Genomic DNA, 16180 nt, shown 5'->3' with positions numbered 1-16180 from the left:
AAATGTGTGTGTGTGTGTGTGTGTGTGTGTCAGCAATTGTAAAAGGAGCCTATGGAGGCTTAAACAAAAGAAAGCCCTACTGTGTTCGATGGAAGTCACTCCCTCCCCAAGTAAAATGATAATAATGTTATGATTTGGAGGAGGGGGAATAGGCTGTATGCCCAAGACCCTCCTAACCCCTGGATCCAGCAAGTGTTAAAAGATCAGTCAGGCTAGCTTCCTGAAAAGGCGATAGCCTGGGTGATGGGCCATTAAGGGGAACAAAGGAAAAGGGCTCTGTGTGAGATGGCAAATAGGTGGGGCCCCTCCCTCAGCCCGCAGATAGTTAGAAGGACAAAGCCAGAGTTGAGAGCAGAGAGCTGGAGTGATGAGGGTTAGAAGCAAAGAATCAAACTAGGAACTGAGAGAGACAGAGCAATGTTTGATATCTGTTTGAATCCAAGGCCACAGCTTCAGGGGGAGCAAGGCCCTCTTAAGGTGCTAATGCTGTGAACCCCTCCATCATAGGCTCAGGTTGTAAAAAAACTATATATCAGAAAGACACCACAGTCTCCACTGCCCTCATTTTGAAAGGAAACACAAACCCTGGGTAAGCACCTGGAATCATGTACAGATGGAGACTAGGGTAGTGTACAACCATAATAATATTGCAGAGCATGGCAGCCTTCATCACACAAAAAACCCATGTCTGTTCAACAGAGCAAACCAATCATCATCCCCACCACCTGTTGTCATCAACAGGAGATACTGACACTTTTGTCCTTGATAATCTCAGGTAAGTCATCACCATATCGCAGATGCTGCACTCAGAGCCCCTGGTAAAGTCATGGCAGAGGTGAGATATGAACGATCATGCCATGTTTCAAGTTCCACATCCCAAGCCACTCTCTACAACCATTCAAAAGCATTGCCAATTCCACAACCTATGGCCCATTTGTCAAGCTTAGGTTAAAAGCAAAGGTGGAGAACCTGTGGCCATCCAGGTGATGTTGGACTCGAACTTTAGCCCTGGGCAGAATGGCTAATGGTCAGGGAGGATGTGAACTAAATATAGTCCAACAGCTTTTGCAAGGCCAAAAATTGAAGATACCTGCCCTAAAGGGCTATACTGAGAATCTGAGGCAACATGATACCTGCCTCACCAGGGACTATTAGAGTGTCAGGTATGTGTGCCCAAGAAATACCTGATATTTCAAAGGTATCATGATGATTGACTGTAGTTACAAACAGGAAGCTCACAGCTTTTCACAGAGAATTCAAATTTCCTCCAGCAGCCTGAGTGGCATGATGCTACCAACTTGTAACAAGAGTGCAGGGAAAACAATATGGAGAATCAACTAGTTTTAGAAATTTGCATCTCCACTACTATGCTTTGTACAGATGTTGATGACATAAGGAGGAACTTGAGAAGTTCTCCTTTTGAAAGTATGGAGAGCATCTGCAAACTGTAGACCCGCATGCTCTGTCTAGTAACACTGTTTGATTACTAAACATTTTATCTTTATTATTATTATTTTTCAAAAAAAAGTATTGGTTTTCACAACATTATAAATAAACAAACAAACATAAATCATAGCCTTATTGAAAATTACTGTTATTAACATTTTATCTTTATTATTTAAACTTACTAGACACTTTTTTTTTGCAAAAAGTAACTCAAAGCAACTTACAACAAGAAAAGTAAATAGCATAAAACTGAGACAGAGTAAAATCCAAAACTCATTTATATTTTTAAAAGGAAGAGTTAAACACACACACACACACTCGAAGGAGGCCACAGATAATTAAAAGCCAAAGGCCTGGTAGAAAATTAATGTTTTGGCCTGGTGCACAAAGATATGTGATGATGGAACTAGGGTGCCTCCCTGGGGAGAGCATTCCGTTAGTGTGGAGTCAGTGGCGTAGCGTGGGTTGTCAGCACCCGGGGCAAGGCAAGTAATTTGCGCCCCCTAACTCGTGGATTTAGGTAGGGGCAGAGAGCTGCGAGTGCGAGCGCCCCCCCCAGATGTTGCGCCCGGTGCGGCCGGCCCCCCCTGCACCCCCCCCACGCTACGCCACTGTGTGGAGTCACCACTGAGAAGGCCCATTGATACGTGTGTGTGAACAGACACCACAGTGATGCATTTGAGGCACCACAAAAGTGTGCCTTACTGGGGTTTTTGGGGGGTTTTGTGGTGTTAGAGCTATGATGGCACATTCAAGATGTACCATAAGTAAGCAACTATCTTGATGCTGCCATCATTGAGTGAGGACGTGGCTGCCCCAGCTTCTTTCCACGGAACCACAGAATTGTAGAATTGGAAAGGACCGTGAGGGTCAGCTAGTCTAAAGCCTTGCAATGCAGGAATATTTTGCCCAATGTGGGGCTCAAACCCACCACCCAACATTGCCCAGCACATCGTCTTTCCACCACCATTCTCCTTACCCAAACCTTTTTTGCATCCAACATAAAACAGGAATTTTAAATGAACTTCAGTATGATTAATTTGTAAATGCCGTACGTCTGAAGGTGAGAGTATGTCATCATCTTCAGGGGCTGAATCAGGGGCTGAATCTAGCCCCTTCCTTATACCACCGCATGCCACATTTTAAGGTTCAGTGTTGAGACATTTTTGTTTCACATTCCACTCTGAGAATTTTCTCCAAATGGAATTTGAAATCTATGTTTCCAGAAACCGCCACAAAATGCAAAGTGCTGAAAGATTCAGAAGCCTCGCCTATAATTCAGTATCCACCTGGGGTTCCTTCTTAGCATACAGACCCTGTGCATGGTATAAAAATAATAATAACCAGATGACGCTGAAACAATTTCACCTTTGACAGTGGCTTGCTGCATCAACAGGGAAAGAAACACACACACACACACACACACACACACACACACACACTCCACTCTAGTATCAGCAGGACTGTCAAGGAGCTGAATTAGTAACACAAGATTTGCCAAAGCTACAGCTCAGGCATTTGCTTCAAAGAAGCCTCTGACAGCCAGCAGCCAAATGTGAGCATCAGAGAAGGAGAAAAGGCTCACCTCTGAAGAAATACAATCTGTCAACAAAAGTAACCAGATAGCAGCTTCAAAACAACAAAAATAAATCAGAATCCCTCAACCGCACAGAACCTCCTGATCCTAGCTCCCTAGGTCCACTATTCTAGGGAAGGCATTCTCAAAACAAAACAAAAAATTCCAATGGCAATTCCTCTCCCTTCCACCCATGGAAGAGAGGCCTATCTTTCACTATTGCTACTCAAACCCTCCACAGTGCACACTCATCTGTCTTTTCTTCAGTAAACTACAGGCATTTAAACAAGCCACCAGGGCAAATCACTGGCTCAGCACACTGGACCATGCTCAGCCCCCTAATGAAGTGGCTGAATCGTCTGTGAATCACTTGATTAGGAGATGGGTGGAAGTCCACTTGCAAGCAACACCTGGGACTCCCACCCACCCAAAAATAAATGCTTCACCCCTGCATACCATCTCCACCCCCATTATTCAGTCCAGACACCGAGATCCAGCTCCAAGGACCTTCTGGCGGTACCCTCATTGCCATGCCCACCCTGTGGAATGCCTTTACATCAGATGTCAAGGAAATAAACAACTATCTGATGTTTAGAAGACATCTTGAGGGCAGCCTGGAATAGGGAAGTTTTTAATGTTTGATCTTTTACTGTGTTTGATGTTTTAATTTGTTGGAAGCCACCCAGAGTGGCTGGGGCAACTCAGACAGATGGGTGGCATATAAATGACAATATAGTATTGCTGTTATTGTCGTTATTATTTCTTGCCAGTCAGATTGGGGTTGATATACAGGCAACCATGCCCTGTGGCAGGCAGGAAATTGTGGACTTAGAAACACCAGCTGGTGTTTCTAAGCAGTTCTAGAACCAAGTCTGCTTCCCCAGATTAATTGCTCCTCACCCCATAGAGTGTGAACCCACCTAAAGGCAAGCAGGCAGTGCTGACATAGTGTAGAGTATCATGCCTGACTGTTCCCAAAGTGCTGTGAACCTAGCTGGGGGATCACAACAAACTGGTTGGGTGGGAAACCCAGAACGCTCGCCAGAACAGTTCTGAACTTCCAGCAGTGGAGACACCCAGTTAGGGTGACCCATTCAGCTTCATGGCCCTCACGATAGAAAAATGGGGTTTCAGGAAGAGGAGGAGAAAGGGAGGCAGTCCTACAGCAATTGCTTAGTAATGAGTATTTCATTTCCAACTTCAAAGCACAGCTCACAAATGCTGAGCAATGTACAAATGTTCAGCAGCACCACAGACTTCAGGAGAGCTTCCCAGGTGTGCAACGTTTGCAAGCAAAACCCTCTCCAGCACATCCCTACCTCCAGCGCCTTTGCCCAGAAAAAAGAGAAAGGGAATGAGGTTTTTTTTAAAGGGGGGGGGAGAGGTTCTGGGAGGGTGATAATGGAAGCATTTGTGTGTCTGGTGGAGCCAAGCAGGAGTGAGATTCTTTATGAAAGGCTCTATCAGACACACAAATGTTTCTCTTACTACCCTCCCAGAAATTTATTTATTAAATTAAAAATCCTCAAGATAAAAAGTAGCATTTTCCCCATCTCTGGCTATGGGCAAGGACCTGACCAAGTTGTCACAACACCAGCAAACACTATGCTTACATAGAACAGGAAGAGCTCAGGCTGCTGGAAGTATGAACTTGGAGCAGGGTGAGATCACAAACAATCTAGAAATTCCTCATAAAAAAACACAAAAGAGCATTTTATTCTCCCACTTCTGTTTTTCTTTTTAAAAATCCCTGATGTGGCACCACGTACCCATCTGTTAGCAATGCCCTCCAACTCCTCCACCTGCTTAGGCAGTCAACCTGGCCCCATTGCCAAATCCGCCTGCAGCACAGTAGCTTGCTTTAAAGCGTGCGGTGTGACTAAACAGGTGGCTGGAGAAAAAAGAAAGAGAGAAGAGTGTGAGTGAGAGAGAGAGAGAGAGAGAGAGAGAGAGAGAGAGAGTGAAGGAATCCTTCTAACTCTGCCCAGTGGAGCCGTTTGCCACCAAGGAGCACATCTCGAAGTGCAGAAGCTGCGTGACGGTTAGCAATCCACCTGTGAGCAGTCCAGCGTCCCCGCAGCGCCTGGCAGAGTTGAGGTCAGACCGCTCAACGGCGCTCGCCGGAGCCAGATCCGGAGCAGCAGGTCACACTGGGGATGGGGGGGGGGAATAGGCAGCGTCGAAGACTGCCTACAGGTGGCTGAGAAGGACTCCGGCGTTAGACGCGGAGCCTCTTTCCCGTGGCCCCCCGGAGAGAGGGGCAGATCCCGCGCAAAAGTGCGCCCCCTACCTTGAAGTCCGCGGAGAGCTGCGGCGTATACTCGAGGGTCCAGAGCGCGCGTACGAGCGCCGCCAAGTGCTGGGTGACTTCCCCGGAGGCGGCTCCGGCTCCAGGTCCGGGTGGCCCTTGCTGGTCGGGCAGCGCTAGCAGGAGGAAGGCAGCCAGCAGCTCGGTGTGGCTCAGGCACTGCACCACGGCGTTCAGGAAGCACGTGTTGCCGTGGTTCTTCAGCCCCTGCGCGCCCGGCGTGAGCGGCCTGGGGTCCCCGGGAACGGCCGCCGGCAGGGGACTCTGCGCGCCCCACGACAGCCGGGCGCTACCGCCGCTGCCGCCGCCCCCGCCGCTGGCTTGGCCTCTCTCGCGCTCGGGCCCGGGCGGGCGCTTGAAGCCGCCCTCGTCGTCCTCGGGCTCGGCGCCTTCTCGCCGCCGCGCCTGCTGCTGCTGCTGCCGGGCGCCGCGCAAAGTTTGCAAGAGGCGCCGCGCCAGCCTGCTCAGGGCGCGCACGGCTCCTCGGCGTCGCCGCCCGGCCCCGGCGTGAGGGCGCTCTCCGCCGGCCACCCCGTCCGGGGGGCCGGGCGCGCCGGGCCCGGGCTTCTCGCCCGCCTCTTGCTCGCCCATCGGCGCCAGGAGGCTACGGCCACCCGCTCCACCGCCGCTGCCGGCGCTTGCTGCCTTCTTCTCCCGGTTGTTGTTGTCGTCGGCTACCTGCGCGCTCCGAGCCTCTCCGCCCTCCCTCCGCGCTCGCCGGCTGGGCAGGGCAGAGAGGCGGGGAAGGCGAGCGGGCCGGGCTCATGGCCGGGGGCAGGCGGGCATCTTGCTGCGCCCCTGCGCCCAAGGCACGGCGCTTTCCCCGCCTCCTCGGGTCGCCGCCCGCGGATCGCCAGAGCCTGGGGAACAGGGGAAGTAAACTCGGCGGAGGGGGTGGATCGCGCGCGCTGAGTTTGGAGGTGCGGCGCCAAGCGCCTCCCTCTGCTGGGAGCTCGCCCGCCCGCCTGGTTCAACAGCGGGGAGGCGGCGGTTCTCGCAGGCGAGGTTTTACTGCTGCTGCTGCTTCTGCTGCCGCTAAGAAGCGGCGTCTGCTGGAGCCCGACAGGCGCACGGAGCAGGATCGCCTGGACCAGGCAGGCTGGGTGGGGAAGGGAGGCAGGTGTTGCCAGCGAGTGTAGTGGCGGCGGCGGCACTACCTGCAGCCTGGCTCGTCCCTCTTCCTCCTTTGCTCAGGTGCTCCACAGATGACTGGAGCGGCTAGGGAGGCGGGGAGAGCGAGCTAGCTTGCGGCAGCGTGCGGCCGTGGGCCACCGGGAATCCTGGAGAAGCCAGCCTCGCCACCTTCGCCTGTGCCAGGTGGAGGTGGGCATCTCTTTCCAGCTTAGGAAAGATGTCAACATTCCAACGACAACATACCGGTACCCTACCGTAGCCTCGGGTTTGTGGTTCCTACCCTACGGCCATCATTGCCAACTGGAGACAGAGCAGGTCTGTGTTTTTGCACACCACCACAAACTCACAGGTGCAGAGTGATCCTACTGGTCCCAATGACTGTGCACAGGGTTATGGTGGTACGAGTCCATTCATAAAGGAGAAGGGCATGTGAAAGGCCATTTCCTACCAGATCCATGTATCCCGCACTGCTCCATTAGGACCAGGTTGGCAGACCTTGTGAGAGGAGTTAGTGGGGATCAGTTCCCATGCCAATGTTGCCCCACCACAGAAGAGCTGGGGTGATATTGATGTGGGCATTCTTTAAAAAGTAAGCATGCTAGCTCCACCCCTGTGAGCTCCCCTGCTTCAAATATTACACTGCTCCGCGGGTGGAAGAGCTGGTGTTTTACAAGAGTATGCCAGAAATAAGTCTGTGGGTGGTAGCAGCTGCATACAGGCAACGGGTTAGTGCACACAAGGATTTCAGGCAACCCCCATGAATCCTTTACACATATGACTCACCCTGTAGATTAGAAAATGCACACAAGTAGTAGACATATGGGGATAGCAATGTCAGTGAATCCATGCAGTTTTCAGTTCAAGCCGCACCTCTGCCATGAAGTCATAGGATGCCTTAGGAAAGCCACTACCAGCCTTGGCCATTATTTGCCTGATGGGGACATTGGCCTACAACACAGGCTTGTTGTGCTGATTCCTGATAGGAGAACTGCTCAGCTCAGTAAGAACTTCATTTGGAGATATAGGTTACATGGATTAGTTCAGCATACGGCAAGGATGTGTGTCTAATTGCCACACAGGTCAGGCATAATGTATGTTAGTAGTTCATCCACATTAGTAACCCATTAAATGTTGGTTGGTTAAGTTGCAAGATGGGCACGCAGTAGTCAAACAACTACTTTGCTAGTCATCACCTGCATAAAACATAAACCATCTGTGATAAGGGCCAATTTGCCTGCACAGATTAGGGTGCAGCAGTTGCTTGCCATCACTGTCCCCATTAGCTCCATCCCTATGATCAGTGAGGGCTGAGCTGGCTTCAGCTCTTAAGCCAATTATGTTTGAAAACTTTGGCTGCTGAGGGCTTGAAGTCCTTCCATATGAACACAAGTTATATTGTTCATAAGATGGGGATGCACGAGAGTGTTTTAAGGTGGCTAGAAGTCTTACTGAACTCAACTGGACTTGCCTCTTGAGTCCTGCACTGTAAACAAGATCACTTTTTAAGTTGGGAAACTGCCCTTATGGATCCTCCTTAGAGACAGACAATCTCACTTTGAAAACCAGGATCTCTCAGTTCCCCTTGAGTTCTTTAAGAATTCAAGAGGACCTTGAACATTATGTGAATTTGTTGGGGAAGGGGATGATCTAGGGCTGAAAACTGGAGGAAGGTTAATTCCTAAGCAGTTAGGCAATGGGAATACTATAGTGTGGTCATTCATTCCCAAACTGTGTGGCCAGGCACACAAACTGTGTGACCTGAAGAAACCAATAGTTATAAGAAATAAACTAGACAGTGGCTCCACACAATATCCATGGCTGCAGTACCATGGATCCCTTTCACAATCTAGTGCAAAATCCATCAATAGTTCCTCTTCTGCAAGGTCTTCTGAAATGAGCAGAAAGGAAAGGAGGCAACTTAGGCAGCTGCGGGAAGGCAGGGACCTACAGTCCTCACAACTGCCTCATCAGGGCAAGACCTACTGGGAAAAGTTGTTGGGTTAAGAGCAATTGACTCGTAATCTGGTGAACCGGGTTCGCTTTCCCGCTTCTCCACATGCAGCTGCTGGGTGACCTTGGGCCAGACACTTCTTTGAAGTCTCTCAGCCTCACTCACCTCACAGAGTGTTTGTTGTGGGGGAGGGAAGGAAAGGAGACTGTTAGCCGCTTTGAGACTCCTTAGGGTAGTGATAAAGTGGGATATCAAATCCAAACTTCTTCTTCTACTACTACTACTACTAGGCCTGCACTGTTTCGGTTTCTTTGAATAAAAAGTTAACTTCGCTGACACCATGTTTTTTACCGCTGACCTACACCTGACTCCTACTCCTGACACACAGATACAGCTGACGGTTTCCTGCTCCTATTGATACCTTCCTGTATTAGGAACAGCTTGTGTTGGCTTTCACCTTCCATTTCTTCTTGCACTGCTTGTATTAAATGAAAAGAAAAACGGCCCCAAAAGGAGTGGACAGCCCCAACACTTTCAGCAAAGGTAAAAGCAAACCTATGTAGGTAAATTACAGAGGAGAAGCCCTCTGTTTGAAAGGGCTGCCTGGCCGCAAGCTGGAAAAGGAACCCTAAAAAGGGGGAGCAAGGAGGGCCTTGAAGTTGCTGGTCAACAGTGAGCACCTGGGCAGCAGATTGAGCAGAGACAGATCCAGGTCACTTGGTCACAGTCTATTGTAAGAAGCATTTCTAAATTTTTGTATTCACATGCACACCTATTAGCTTATGCAAATTGCCCTGTTTCTGCGTGGTATACAAGAGGCCATGTTCTATGAAGCACCATCATCACCCCATTATTCTTATTTTAATCTGCTGCTTTACCAGAACCTAATGACACTTTGCTTAATGGATATAGCAAAGACTGGCCCCAGTCCAGTTTCCCCCACCCCCATTCACTTTCATTGGAAACTTGCATGCTGACCGTCCTCTGGAACTTTTACAACAGACATAAAATCCGGTGGCAGTAGAAGGAAGGCATTCAGCCTTTGCACTTCCAGCTCCAGCTGCTATCCCTTCACATTTGCAAAAAGCCAAGTCCTCAACTCAAGGGCAGAACCCCTTAGTATGGCTTTACAGGGCCAAAGGGAAGAAGCCTTACCTCATCTCAGAGCAGAGCATCACTTGGCAGCAGCATATCAAGAACATCCATGCTGTAGATGGACAAAGCCCCTGCTTGCCTTTGACAGCCTCTCTCTCTCTCCCTTGCCGGAAGTGGTCTGGTCAATGTGCGTGGATAAAAAAGGCAGCATCGTTCTCACCAGCACAGATGTGTTCCATTAGCAATATATTGCTCTGTCAATTAGAGCGACCATCAAATAAGAGTGTTTGATATAAATATTGGAGGTGAGGCAGAAATCAAATCCCAGCTCTGCTTTGGGCAAGTCACAATGTCTCCAAAAAATGCTTTGTCCCATTACATTGCAAAATGCGAGGGGGGGGGATCTTTGAAGCAGGTCATTTCTGAAGAGCTCTGAGAAAGCTTCTGTTTTATTCTAAGGCAGGGCTGGGGAACATTTTTCAGCCCGGGGACCACTTTTCCTCCCAGGCAACCTTTTGGTGGGTGTGTCCAAAAGCAAAAGTGGTCAGAGCAACAAACGTGACCTTTCACACTCCTCTCTCGTCCATCTGGCAAACAAGATGCATGATCATGTTTTAGCGAGGCAAAAACACCCAAGGAGGGTGCTAAGCAGATGTGGTGAAAGGTGTGGCCTGGGGAGAGTTTGAAGAGCCAGACAGAGTCCTGGCGGAGCACATTTGGCCCTCAGTTCCCCAACCGTCTTCCAAAGAAAAGTTGGTGTTTCTATTCTTTATGGTTGCAGAGAATAGGCGATCTCCCAAAAGGAGCTGAAGAAACCAGAAGGAGACTAGGTGGCCTTTACTCAGCTTCCACCTTCTTCCTATCATTACCAGTTCCTGCCCCTATATAGTCCTGTGGCCATTTATTGGTCATGAGTCTTGATCTTTGTTTACTTGCCAGTACTTGACCCAGGGAACCAGCAAGAAGAGAATGACCCCAACCAGGTCAGCTTCTCCACAGCTCCCTCCAGCCAGCCACCTTCCATATGGAGCAGGTGGGGAGGAAGATGGGGGGAGAAACAAGCCAAGGAACAAGATGAGGTGTGACACATGCAGTCTTCTGTGGCTTTGTCGCTTTAGAGGAAAAACATTGGCTTTTGTGATTTTCACAGCACAAGCAATAGCAATGGCAGTTTTTAAAAGCATAGGGGGAAAACCTCCCAACTAGTGACCCAGAATATTTTTAGCGTAGTCGCCGAACTGAAAAACAGGGGCATAAGAAAGTCTCAAATGATAACCAACTGGAATTCTGGTGCAAGAGCAAAAGTTGCACAGAAACCAAGCACATCTCTGCATTGCTAAGCTACCCATTGTCTTTCAACAGCAGAATTGGGGGGGGGAGAAATAGCATGTAATCTTAAGCATTCTAGCAATGTCACAGTAGCACACATTAGGCTTTATATCGTTCACCAGTAAAAGCAAGCTTTCTTCCCGCTTTGGTCTTCTAAGCTCCCAGTGAGCTAGAGAGATAAAACGTTCATAGCAGGTATCAAGTCTGGCCTATATGACTCGGTGCCTGTTCTGCATGAGACCCAGGCAGCCTCATCACTAGCTTGGGCACAAGGTCAGGCCTCAGAGAAGAGCTTGTTACCTGGTGTCAGCTCCAGGCTGCTCGGAGGCACTGGGTTTCTTTGCTGTCAAGTCAGGCGCAGAGTGACTGACAGGTGTGTGAGTGAGAGGGAGAAGCAGAGCAGAAGCATGGCAACCTGGATCTGGTTGTCAGGGAAATGCTGATGTCTCTCAGATGGACAGAGTCCCTCTTCTAACTTTATAGTTAGAAGCTACAGACCATAATGTAGCACACTGATTTGAGTCAGGTTGTGCAGCTTAGAAAGGCGGAAGAGGCCACCTTCCATAATAGGCATGTCATCCTTATTGTAGCAATGCTGTGAGGAGAAGAGATTCTCTCTGGGCATGGAGCCAGCGCCTCTCTTCAATCAATCCTTCCCCTAACAAATAGGTCAGTCAGCGTACCTGTCAAATATAGCTGTTCTAGGGCCTAATCTTGCAGCCAGATTAAAGGTGCATTCAGACATGTGGAATAGTGTGTTTGTTTTCTTGATTATAATTGTTTTCATATTCCTTGCAACTCTACAATTCTATCATCCTGCCCTGTTTTCTAATGCTCCAGTCACACTGCAGTAACCTGTTGCATTATGGAACTGTGCCTTTTTGAGTGATGATATTGGCATGCCACAATAAATTTCATCCATACCAGTGGGCATGGTGTGACACAGTGAACATCATCAGACAATGATGCTACTTCCCCACCCTCTCTGCGCATGTGTGTTTCTGTTTCCCCATGATTCCCCCACAAAAAACAGCAGGAAAGAACTATATACTGGTACAGTGGTACCTCAGGTTACATACGCTTCAGGTTACAATACACTTCAGGTTACAGACTCTGCTAACCCAGAAATAGTACCTCGGGTTAAGAACTTTGCTTCAGGATGAGAACAGAAATCCCGTGGCGGCAGCGGGAGTCCCCATTAGCTAAAGTGGTGCTTCAGGTTAAGAACAGTTTCAGGTTAAGAACGGACCTCCAGAACATATTAAGTACTTAACCTGAGGTACCACTGGGCCCATCACCTCCTGGCAAATAGAAGGGGAAGAAATGGAGGCAGTGAGAGATTTTACTTTCTTGGGCTCCATGATCACTGCAGATGGTGACAGCAGTCACGAAATTAAAAGGTGCCTGCTCCTTGGGAGAAAGGCGATGGCAAACCTAGACAGCATCTTAAAAAGCAGAGACAAAGGTTGCCAACAAAGGTCCGTATAGTTAAAGCCATGGTTTTCCCAGTAGTGATGTATGGAAGTGAGAGCTGGACCATAAAGAAGGCTGATCGCCGAAGAATTGATGCTTTTGAATTACGGTGCTGGAGGAGACTCTTGAGAGTCCCATGGACTGCAAGAAGATCAAACACATCCATTCTTAAGGAAATCAGTCCTGAGTGGTCACTCATGAAGCTGAGGCTCCAGTACTTTGGCCACCTCATGAGAAGAGAAGACTCCCTGGAAAAGACCCTGATGTTGGGAAAGATTGAGGGCACAAGGAGAAGGGGACGACAGAGGACGAGATGGTTGGACAGTGTTCTTGAAGCCACAAACATGAGTCTGACCAAACTGCGGGAGGCAGTGGAAGACAGGAGTGCCTGGCGTGCTCTGGTACATGGGGTCACAAAGAGTCGGACACGACTAAACGACTAAACAACAAAACAACCACTGTATATCCAAATTTCATCACTTTATTCCCACAATTTTCTGGGTTAATTTTCTGGGCAAATTGGTGGTCTGAAATCAAATAGCACAGATTTGAACACTAAACATGTTCTGTGTTCCACTAGTTTTCAAGAAGTGACTTTTACATCATGTGGATGTTCAATTATAATGCAGAAAGTAATAGTTAATGGGGCGCAAAAGTTGTGAAAGAAAGATGGAGAGAGCCAGCTACTGCCATCGTTAAGGAAACGTCAGGGAAAGATCGAAGGATGAGGCTTACTTAGACTCTTAAAATGCTGTTAGGCTCACCTGGTGTTTTTCAGGGTCTAGCTTAACAAGAGGTGGTCAGCACAAGAGATTAATGGAGGACTGCTTAGGATCTGGCTTAATTCCCAAGCAGAGAAATATTTTGTTTGCTGCTGTTTAACTCACCATTTAATGAGACTACCTTACTGTTTACTATAATGAGGGTGTCCTGCAGACACCCTGTACTCGCCCTCTTAAGACACTGCCCTGCTGCACGATTGATGTTTTAGGAATGTTTCCGGCTGATTGATAGAACTTAGGTCAACTCTGGTCTAGGAAAAAACATTCAGTGATCCTGGGTGTCATAAAAAAGGCCTTGGGAACATCATTATACAATGTGCTGGCTTGGGGCTGTTTGCACAACTTACAAAACTCAAGGTCTCGTGATGCATGCTGATGGCTACATAATATATGGTGTCCACATCATAATTCAAACTAAGATTTCCCAGAAGCTGAGTTAAAAGACCCCTGGTAGGCTGCTTAGGCAAGCCCCCTGCAGAAGACTCTCCAGGATCTAAAGTGGCAATTAGTCACAGAGGTAATCCTAAAATGCCACCAAAGAGGTTCAAACTTCCTTGAGTAACAAATATGCCACTGCCTGTGATTATTATCGTTGTGGTGCTGTAGTATTATTCTTTCTACTGTTATTATCCACTGCTGTATAATTGTTGTTGTTGTGCTTGTTTGTCAGTTAATAATGCACATTCCTTACTATGTTCGTTCCCATAACAACCCTGGGGGGGTGAGAAGTGGGGCCATTGTAGTTTCCCGTCAAAACAGGAGATGCCCCGAGCAGCAGTTGCTTCTAGAATCAGGGAGGCGCTGTGACTCATGCCTGCCTAGAGCACTTGGTTTTCTCTCCCTTTGAGCCAAGGTCCTCCACATCCAAACCCAAAACTCTTACCAGACACCAGACTTTTTTGGACTGGGCAGCAGGCTTCCATTGTCCAAATGGAATTCCTGGCTTTTGTCATCATCTCCTAGCACACGGAGCTGGAAAAATAAGTTCAAGTGTGTCAGGGGTGAAGAAACCTTTTTCAGCCTGAGGGCTTCATTCTCTCATTCTGGGCAGTCTTCCAGGGCCCACGTACCAGAGCCAAAGGTGGGTAGAGCAATAAATGTAATTTTTAGCTTTTGTACAGTAGACTAGTTTCTACACACACACTTCTCTCTGACTACCAGCCAGACAAGCAAGAGGCGTTGCCAGAATTCAAGGCCACATTCCAGCCAGGCAAAAATACTGGCCTGGGAAGCATTTGAAAGGGCATATAGAGAGGCCTTGAGGGTCAAATTCAACTACTGTACCAGGCCTGAGCTTCCCCATCCCTGATGTACATAGTGTGATTTAAAACCAGGAAGAAAATTAGCCAGCTGCCATTTCTGGCTATTTTCATTGTTTGTGCTTCTTGCAGTGAAGAATGGGGCATTTTCGCCGTCATTTTTCTGGTTGCTAAAATGATACTGCAGTATCATCCATGGTGCCGAAAGGCATAATCTGATCCCTCTGTACAGTCTGACAGGTCATGCTCCCTCCTGAAAGAATCCTTGTGACTATCAACATGGCAGACACACAAAGGCATTCCTGGTGTCTGTCCCTCCCCTGCCAAAATCTGGCGCATAGAGCATAGATGTCAACTTTTCCCTTTTCTTGCGAGGAATCCTATTCGGAATAATGGAATTTCCCTTAAAAAAGGGAAAAGTTGACAGCTATGCCATAGAGAGAGAGGCCAGAGCCTAAGCATCTTCCGAAAACTTTAAGACAGGGGTGGGGACAATACACACATAACAGAAACCCTCACTTCTCCCGCCTGAGCAGAGCTTTTAAGCATGGATCAGGCCAGCAATAGCCACTCTCAGCTGCACTTTCAAACACATCCCTCATCAGATATGGCAACCTCCTGTCAGGTAAAGGAGCATGTCAAAGGTGCAGTTTGGGCACCTGTCAGGCAACCCAATCCACAGCTTTTGCTGTAAGACCTTTTACACACACTGGTGTTTGGTGTCAGTGCTTAATGCTGGTTTAGGAAGGAAATTAAGAAGAGTTGCTGCTGACTCTTTTTTCTGGTGGGATTTCTGTGGTATTAAACCAGTTGAATGAGGAGAAATCTGCATGCAGAATCTTCGCTTCTCACACACATAGCTGATAAAGGCACCAGATCCTGCGGGGGGGGGGGGGAGAGACTTGACAATGTTTAATCTTGATCTGTTTCATTTTAATGTGACAATTTCATATGTTTTAAAATATATTGCTTACTGATTCATGCCTCTGGTACTAGGCAAGCTAAAGATGTAAATAAATTAACTAAGTATCCAGTGGCAGAGATTAGCAATGGATTCCATGGAAATGATTACAGGATTATGTCATAAAAGTCAATGCACTGAAACAGTCCTCCCGCATCTTATCTGTGTGGGGATTTTTTTTTTTCTGCAAGGGGAAAAGAAAGAAAGAAATCCAAATTCTATTACCTTTGAAAATGTATTTCTTCTTAGATAATTAACTTTCTGCATCTTGATCTTTGCCGAGATTCAGAAGAAAAATGCCATTCAATTGGGAATTGTTACAAAAGAGCATTTTAGTTGAAAAGAAGCTATCTTCCATCATGACGTAGGAAAGAAGCTGCCTGTGTCAAATCAACCACCCGCAGAGGAAATCCACGGGGACCAGGCAGAACCACCATAGAACGTCAACTGCATTCTGGTTTGAGGAGAATAAGGCTGATACTTTGAAGATAAGCAAGTGGGGAGTGAAGGAAGAGGGATTAAAAATACCCCAACGAAACCGAGTTGCCTTGCCAGGCAGATGCAGTTTAAAGCAAGGCACATATAAATCTATGCTACACCTTATTTGCTACACCTGAATGTCTTTGATTGCAAGGAATGGGAGGGGGAGTTGCACATACACACAGAAGGACAGTGTCTTTGCCCTACATACCTCTATGTCTGCAGGTCATTAAACAATCCCATTCTAGCCTTGCCAGCTCTTGAAATACAAAGGATCAAGGAATAGCACAGGATGAAGCTGGGAACTCATACAGGTGGAGCCACAGGGTACTGTTGATGTTCAGTGTAGAGCATGGGCATAACCAGGGGGTGCAAGGAGGGGCAGC

The 16180-nt window shown here is 48.0% G+C and overlaps 1 protein-coding gene across 2 annotated transcripts in view; it reads right to left on the bottom strand.

Moving 5' to 3' along the window:
- USP43 (ubiquitin specific peptidase 43) overlaps nucleotides 1-6269 on the bottom strand; it is a 91442-nt gene extending 85173 nt beyond the window's left edge. For both annotated transcript variants that reach the window (XM_081184445.1, XM_081184446.1), the window contains exon 1: nucleotides 5313-6269. In XM_081184445.1, coding sequence (XP_081040571.1) covers nucleotides 5313-5921 — 609 coding nt within the window. In that variant the 5' untranslated portion in view covers nucleotides 5922-6269. The remainder of the gene's footprint in view (nucleotides 1-5312) is intronic.
- Between the last annotated feature and the right edge of the window lie 9911 nt (nucleotides 6270-16180).

This window comes from Podarcis bocagei, assembly GCF_964188305.1.
Source record: "Podarcis bocagei genome assembly, chromosome: 2".
NCBI lineage: Eukaryota > Metazoa > Chordata > Lepidosauria > Squamata > Lacertidae > Podarcis > Podarcis bocagei.
The sequence above is the reverse complement of the archived record's forward strand: the minus strand, read 5'-3'. Positions and strand labels throughout refer to the sequence as shown.